Below are 8,400 nucleotides of genomic sequence, written 5' to 3' on the forward strand. Positions count from 1 at the left end.
CCGTCCCCGGCCCCTGCGGTTCCCTTTGGTCCCCTTCCAGCCCCGCCGATGCCTCCTTGCGGAATAACCCCGGCAGATGTAGAGACAGGTCCCTGCTGCAAACACCTGGTTTTTATGCAAATCGTGTTGCAATGCGGGCAGATTTGCCCCGACAAGCGTGCTCGTTAGGTAAATGCTCCCTTCTGCTTCCTGGTCTCCTCCAGGGACAGCCCGTGCTCCCCGCTGTGTGATCTGCGGCCCTTCAGCCTGGCCGGCACGGCAAAACCCCAAGTTAGCAAAGGCAGGCAAATCCTGGATCGAAGAGGTCGATGCGGTAGAGAAGCTGGTTCCTCAGAGGGTTTTCCAGCTTGTCCTTGGCTGCTGTTACTCTGAGGTTAAAAACATAAAACATTAAAACTGCAGTCCTGGCCCTTTTTTACTTCCCCACCACCATCAGAGGTGGATGTCAAGTGGGAATTGAGTCCCAGCGCTCTGAAACATGTGCTTGGTGCTTCCCGAAAGAGAGTGCATCTCCTGACCCGTACAGGGCGTAAGGCGGTACCAACCTGCTGCCCCTCACCGTGTTAAAGACCAGGCTTCGGCCTAAGAGCTGTCAGGAGAACATCGCTCCAGCCCCGGCACACTCAGCGCCCAGTTGGAAAGCAGAGGAGACCCATGAGCTGAAACTGGAAAGGGAGGGAAACGGGACAGAGGGCAGGGGACGGTGGGTTGTATCGGGTGCAAGGACAATCCTGCAGTCACCAAGGAGTCGCTGAGAATGCACCACTGCTGTTTAAGCCAAGCCTAAGCTGTAGGCAGCTTTAGGCAGAAGGAACGTGTGATTGCACAGCCACAAGCTTCGGGCACATCAGCAAAGGTGCTCTGTGTATTTTTATGTTCTGTATGAGCTGCACTTCCAGCAGCCGGTGCTTGGACACAGCATGCAGTGTTGCTGAAGTCACCTGATGGATGGACATGGCAGAGCACGCTCAGGGGTGCTAGCAGTGTCCCCTGCTGTGGTGGCCCCTCCTGTGCTGGCGGTGACCAGCCTGGAGGGTGCCCACACAGGCTGCACACCAGGCATGCATCGTGCAGGAGGCTGGAGTCTCTGACACACGTCTCTTGCACCACTTTGATCCCGATGTGATGCAGGTGGCTGTGATTCAGCCGGTGGAGGCTTATCAACCCGACTTTTAGAGGAGATAGGAGCAAACAGGAAGCATCTATCAACCACCAGTACCTGTCCCCTGACTGTTCGCTAAAGCCACCCTTACAGACTGTACGTAACTGCAGGAATTAAATTAACATTTCACAATGTGCAAAAATTTTGTCTAACTTATGATTAATCATTCCTAAACAATTTAATGAAGGTAGTTGCAAATTTGCTTCCCTGAGGCCACGTACCAGAGCCCAACTTAAGAGCAAGGGAACTCTCCCAGTTACAGGAATACATTTGCATTCATCTTCCTTGTGGTTACCCTGAAACAATCATTTTTTCTTGTCTCTGGCCATGTCTGAAACCGCACTGTGTACTCAACAGTAACACACACACACAGGCTAGATTCAGATCAGAGATAATATCCTTAGTCAGTACTTAAGTAGGTGCTTTCCCAACTCTTCTTTCCCTTGGAATCTACTCCAGTCAGCATGAATTTAGCATTGTTTGTGTGCTTTTGCTTCCAGGCTAAAGTCTATTGCACCAAAAAGTATGGCCACAGATGTGCTTTTTATAGGAAATACCCCAAGTAAGAGCCACAAAGCTGGATCTTCTGATTTATGCAAAGCAGTGACAGCAATTGCATGCTGCCTGTTTTGATCTGGTAAAAAGAGAAGCCAGGATAGAGAGAGGGTCTGTTGGCTTCTCCACCCTAAAAGTCAAAGGGGGTCATATGCTGGCCACACCCCAGAACTCCCAGTGGTTACTTTTGATTTTTTTTTATTTTTATTTTTATTTTTTTGCATTTGGATTTGCAAACTGCTTTGAAGAGAAAGTTTGCTTCAATTGTTTGGCATTGTAAGGGCTGTTGTGGAGGCTGCAGCTTCTGAGGATATGAAGATTTCCAGAACAAAGCCTCTGCCAGGATCACTGGTACACGGAGGCCCTTCACTACCACGTACAAGGCAGAGACTTTGGTTCTTCTCTGAGGCGCACGAAGGGTCCCTTCACAGGGAGAGGGGCTGGAAGAGCAGAGCTGTCCCACAGTGCCTCCTCCTCTGCCTGCTGGTGAGAAATGCTCCTACGGCTTCTCAGTTCCAAACCAATAAACCGGCTTTCACTTAATTGGTGTGATTTGAAAGTGTATTGGCCCGTTCCCAGAAACCAGCTGCCGTCCTGCTTCCTCCAAACATGCCCGAAGGTCTCTGCCCCTCTCTGCTCACCCGGGGGTGTCATATCCAGCAGGACTTCAGTAAAGCCACTGCCTGGGGAACAGTACCCTGCAGAAAACCATGACCGCAACAGCCCACTGCCATCGAGTTTGGAGCAGTGAGTTGTCCTGGAGTGGGGAATGCCAGAGGAGCTGCAGAACAGAGAATCGGTCTGCGGGCAGGGAAGGGAGCCATATTCAGAGGAGCCTAAATAGCACCAAGTCTACTAGAAACATGCCAATAACCATTTCATGGATTTCATAAGGGGTCCTGAGCACTTCCATGGCGTTTCGCAGAAGTGCTTTCCAACTTGCCCACTCTGCTTCCACATCCAGGTGCCAACAAACACCACTTAGTTTTGGGAAAGGCGTCTTGCACAGCTGAGATTTTGTGTTGCGCACCGGAGGTCAGGCCCTCATCTCACAGTGATCTAACTTTCTTTCTGCTGGGCTGGTGGGGTTGGATGGTGTGCCGGGGGACACAGTCCCGGTCCCTGGGCCGAGGTGCCCAGCAGGGCTTGTTGGGGAGGCTCGGCTGGGGAGCGGCGGGGCTGAGCAGGAGGCAGCGCTGCCCCAGAAGTCGGGTGGCCACATCGTCCCCTTTCTGCTGCGGGACGGGCCGTTCTGCTGCCCCAGAAGTCGGGTGGCCACATTGTCCCCTTTCTGCTGCGGGACGGGCCGTTCGCTGGCACTGCTGGGCTGCTGAGCGGTGCTCGTGCCTCCGTCCCGCTGTGAGATATCTGCGCCCACAGGAAAGAGGTGGAAATCCCCTCTGCAGCGCACGCATGCATGGGGCCTTTCCTGAGGAGGAACTTGTGAGAGCGAGGGGGAGGGCAGCGGGCAGGCAAGGCCAGATGCTAGACCACAGGATGTGCCCAACCGCTCCAGGCTGGGTAGGAAGGGCAGCCAGCAGCGTGTCTCATGCTGCTGAAGGGTTGTCTTTCTGAATCGGGGCTTCTAGTAAGCAAAAAAGGAACAAAAGCATCCGGGGGCAGCAGTGACGGCGAGGTAGCCTGCGATAGCAGGAGCCCTGTCCTAGGGGTGGCTTCAGTCCCTCCCAGTCCTCCAGCTCCTTCCCTTTCTCTGCTGACTCAGTGTAAAGCAGTGCTTTCCTCCGATCTGGTTCCTTGCTCATGAACAAGTCTCGTAAAATCCTGACATCACATTTTTCTAGGGATTTTTCTAGGGATTACCACTCCCATGTCCCAGAATTTAAAGGAAGAACTAGTCCTCTGGCAAGCCTTTCATCTCCCACTCGTACATTTAACGCAGTCAAAATAGGTGGTATTCAAGGATCTTATTATCTGCTGGCAGGGAAGAAGCTGGCCTCGTGCCAGTTCCTTGGGAAGAGATGCCAATACTACAAAACTATTGCTAACCAGCCTCAATCAGGAGCCTTGTCAGCAAAGTGGCCGTGGACCTGGCTTGCCTACCTACGGAAGCTCAAGGCAGCTAACTTGCTTTTAAAAATGAGCTAATTAAACCTCATTTATAAATGCCTATATGGGACCACTTATGTTAATTAAAGACAATTTAAATGGCCTTATTTAGTAGCATTTGGGAGTAAATTAAACTGAATTAAGGCCACTTTAATTCTGAATGAGAGTTTTATGCAGAATTTTAATGCTCTTTAATCCACTTTAGATTTAGTTACTTCAATTTAACTTTGTTAAGAGTCCTGTGTAGACAAGCCCCGAGCTATGAGGGACAGGTACCCGTACCTGCTCAGAGCTTGAGCTCATGGCTACAGCCTCTCTGGGAGGGGACAGGGCTGGGGCTGGCTGTCTTGGGATCTCCGCGTTCCCGACAGCTTTGGTATCCTAAATCCCCTGTTCATCTGCAGAGTGACCTAATGGCTCGTCTCACTGCGCTTACCAACATGTGCTCCTGGGTGATGCGAACAATACCAGGTAGATTAACTGAATCCTCCCATCACCTGCGACGTAGGGATTCAAAAGGCTGGCAGAGCTGCATCTGAATTTTCTTTTACAGCGAGCAGTATAATTTATTACACAGTACTCAGTGCATCCAGGAATTAAAGGAAAAAACAAGTGATTATTTATGCCCTTTCTTTGGAAGAGGGTCACCATGCCTCATGAGGAAAGCAGAGCAATAATGCTGGAAAGAAAGCTTAGCAACATCCCTTTATATCAGTTTGCTTTTATAGCCGCAACCACTCACATTTATGGAGATGCTGACTGAGAGACCATCTGCTTCTCTTGCTTGCTTCAGTAAAGACGTCTCTGATGGCAGCATCATAGCTGGTTGCAGAGTGAGAACCCATCAGCTGATGCATCGCTCCAGTTTGGAAGCACACCCAGTGGAGGCACCAGTGGGAAGGTCGCTCCCCTCTCACAGGCCAGCTCTGCTCCTGTGCACACACGTCGGGCAAGGGCTCTTGGCCTCCCAACCCTGGTGCTACGTGCCATAGCGATTCAAGGGGAGAAAAGGTAGCTCAAGTCTTCTCAGAAAAAAGGAAAATGTAGCAAGGGAGAACTAGAGGAGAAACTAAACAAGGATTTGCAGAACTTACTGACTCGTGTTTTGAGCCTGTATGCCCACAGTACTTGTCACATTGCTAGATCTCTTCCGAGTGCCGCCTTCATCCACGAGTATGGGATTCCTTCGCAGCTGCAGACAAATAGACTGATTTTTCTCTGAAATATTCTCTCTTGAACTTATTTCCTGGCTTTTAAGGAAATCCTCATAAGCACTCTGCAGAGTAACTTACTCCCTGTGTAGCCTGAGGGCTCCTTGCAGAGTAGACCTGTTTCGGAGGCAATCGCTTGCTCTGGAGGAGAGCGCACACTCCCGAGGGACCACACCAGAGTAATTTATTTGGCTGTCACTGCGACTGCCTGTGTGTCTGACTAGACACGGCCTTAGGTACTCCTCCGAGTAAGCAGCCTTGATCTCTACCTTTGGTCTTAGTGAATGATGGCATTAAGTTATAGGAGGACGGGCTTATTTCCTCAGTGACAGATGGATTGGGCACACCCTGACTGTTCTTTTCTCTTGCGCTTCCGTCAAGGAAAAGAGCCATCCTTTCAAGGTCTTTTTGACTATAAATCTGTTATTGCTGAGGATTGAAGGGACAGAGACAGCAGAAGCCTTACTGTCACCAGGGCTGTCCCAGGTGCAGCACGCAGTGCTGCATGAGCGTGTGAGGTCTTGGCTGACCAGCCAGGGATGGTGAGACAGGTACCCTGGAAGGGGGCTGCGAAATGAATCCTCCCCATCTGTCCCACCCTAGGGCTGTGCAGCTCGGCGTGCGTCTCCTGAAGTCTTCCACGAAAGGTAAAATTGCATACCAGCAAGGCACTGACAAACCATGGCTGGTGTCAGACAGCTCCCAAGAAACCCTGTCGCCGACCATCCTAGCAGCAAGGAAAGGGCTTGGCTGGGCCTGGGAAAGAGGTTCCCCCACATCCCTGCGCCAAAGCCAGGGAGGATTTGTCCCACTGCCCCTGCCCAGGATGCATCAGTGACTCAGTATCTGGGCGATTCCTCCCTGCTGTGATCACCTCATCCCAGCAGACGTGTTTAACAGAAGTGCCCAGAGCATTTGCACTCAGGTAGCACCCTCTCCTTTCTGAAGCAGTGCTCCTGGCTTACTGGGTAACCTCGGATTTACCACAGCAGAGTCAAAAGCAGAGAGAAGCAACAGACTCAACTAATAAATAATGATGGGGAAAACCAAGCAGTTACGCAAGTGTCTGTGACAGCAGCTATTTACCGTTTTGCTAAGCCCTTCCTAGTCATGGCCCCTCTGCCGGAAAATATCAGCTGTCCCCTTCTCCAGAAACATCCCTGCCTGCTCCGCCTGAGTTTTGTTTAGATGCAGCATCTGTAGCCATGGATTTGCTGTACTCTGACATGCCTGGGAGCATATACTACTTCAGAGCTGAAAGAATAATATAAGTTGAACAAACATTTCATGGTATTAACATAAGATGTTTAAATAGACAGTCACAGAATATTTTATCCCACCCAGAGCAATGTGAAGAGCAGAGGATTTATGCCTATTGCTGAGCAAATACTTCTTGAGAAGTCACATCCATCTGGGAAGCAGACAGTTTTTGTTCTAAGGAGCTGAAAGCAGAGCACACCCGAGACAAGCGAGTCAAGGGCAGCAGTGCCGGGAGCTCTCCTGCTCTTCCCCTCCAGGGATGGAGGAGGATCCTACAGAGCAGACCTTGCCTCGGGGCAGGAGATACAGAGCTCACCATGCCTATGCTCTGGGCACGCAGAGGGGAGGTGGCACAGCTACACCTCCGGAGCCCCAGCCCCCAGAGGAGCTGGCTAGGGATGCCCCTCACTCTGCAGGGAGAAGGGAGATGTGTTTGCTCTTTCCCTGTGCCCTGCACATGTTGGGGCAGAGGACAACGCCTCCCAAACCGCCCAGGGCTGAGATCCCTGCAGGTCCCAAAAGAGAGCCCTGGTGCCCACTGCAGCCTCGTGGCAGTGTGTCCATCACGTGCCTCTGGCGTGTGGGCGCGTGGTGGCGTCAGGCCTCAGCTCAGCACGTGGGCTGGGAGCAAGCCGGGTCAGCAAGGCTGGCTTCGCAGCGAGGCACTGAGACAGCGCAGTGTCATGGCTCATAGCTGTTAGTCATCCGTAGGCATGTCTCTGGGATGAATGGAGACATAGCAAAAACCAGAAGTGTCAAATGCTTCCTGAGCAAAGGGGCACACATCCCTGTGCTTTCTGCTCTGTGGTTTGTGTTGCGTTTCCAGCCCTGAAAGCGGGAACATCTTCCTGAGTCATGGGGACGTGCTCTCACCTGGCAGCTCTCGGTGCCTGCAGCAGGAGGGAGCAGCAGAGGGGCAGCTGGCCATCCCAGCCCGGGACCCTCAACTCCCCCAGCTGAGGGCACAGGTGCCAGCAGCCGCTCTCCGACAGGCCAGTCCCGAGCCGCTTCACATGCTGGTGGTGCCACCATGCAGCTGGAGTGTTACAGGAAGAAGAGTGTCCATCTGGGAATAGCTTCCAGATGTTGCCAGGCTGGAGCGTCTGCTCTGGGCACCCAGGAAGTCAGGGAAGGACATCTCCAGTCCTTCCCTTACGAGTCCCGCTGAAGTCTACAAACCCAACGGGTTAACTCCTCGACAGCAGCTTTGGGACCTCTTGTGCTAAGTGGGCTCATTGTGAGCCCCTCGGGACACAGGCTGGGTCTCCCCAATGCTCCTGTTAAAGCTTTGTGGAATGGGGTTCCTGGCTCCACCAGGCACTGAGCTGAGCGCACATTGCCGGTCAGGAAACTCTCATTTCCTCCTTCTCCTGGCCAGGACGGTGGGGTCAGTGCGGACCCCAGACACGGGGGCCAGGCGTCGCCATCAGGGCTGTGCCGCTGCCTGCCTGCGCAATGTGGGACAGCGCTGGCTCCCCAAAGGTCTCCCACGAGACGGATGTGTGTCACCGGGGCAGAAAGACAAACAGACTGCACAGCTCTCCCCTCGCAGCTCCCATGATGTCAGTGGCAGTGGGAGCCGCTCTGTTTGCCGATCTGATATGACTCAGCCTGTGTCAGAGTGGCAGCCAGCAGAGCCGGCAGGCAGGGGCCAAGAGGTGGTTTCCTACCTGCTCAGGCTAAATGTAGAGAAGGTGTTAACTGGCCCACGGATCAATGGCAAAGCTTGTTCCCAACGTTTGGCGGATGGCCACAAGTGCAGACATGGACTGAGCTGTCTGGTATTGGAGGACAGCATCGTGTTTTGCACACCTCGCAGCAGTTGTGCAATGCACACAATACAGAAGTGCAAACAGGGCTGGCCTCTCCCTCACTTACGCTGCTATTAGAGCAGCCTGTCTCCGTGGGGCAAGACCATGCTTTCGCTACCTTTGGCTGGGGATTTCCCCAGCGCGAGGAGTGCCATGCTGGTGTGGAGCTGGAGCAGCCTCCGGCTGCACTGGACTCTGGCTGCTCCTGGGGAGCTGCGGGTTTCTGTAGCATCTGGGGCACAGGGAGCTCCCCCTGGCACAGCACCGTGCTCAGGATGCTGCAGCTGGTGGCTTGGGCCCCTGCCACCTCCTGCACTGCCCAGCCCCGATCCTG

At 53.0% G+C, this 8,400-nt stretch overlaps 1 protein-coding gene across 1 annotated transcript in view; it reads right to left on the bottom strand.

Moving 5' to 3' along the window:
• The window catches only part of ZC3H12A (zinc finger CCCH-type containing 12A), an 11,643-nt gene extending 9,214 nt beyond the window's left edge, over positions 1 to 2,429 (bottom strand). The window contains exon 1 of the mRNA XM_009284727.2: positions 2,415 to 2,429. Coding sequence (XP_009283002.2) covers positions 2,415 to 2,429 — 15 coding nt within the window. The remainder of the gene's footprint in view (positions 1 to 2,414) is intronic.
• Between the last annotated feature and the right edge of the window lie 5,971 nt (positions 2,430 to 8,400).

Source organism: Aptenodytes forsteri, unplaced genomic scaffold (assembly GCF_000699145.1).
Source record: "Aptenodytes forsteri isolate BGI_AS27 unplaced genomic scaffold, ASM69914v1 Scaffold7, whole genome shotgun sequence".
Classification (NCBI taxonomy): domain Eukaryota; kingdom Metazoa; phylum Chordata; class Aves; order Sphenisciformes; family Spheniscidae; genus Aptenodytes; species Aptenodytes forsteri.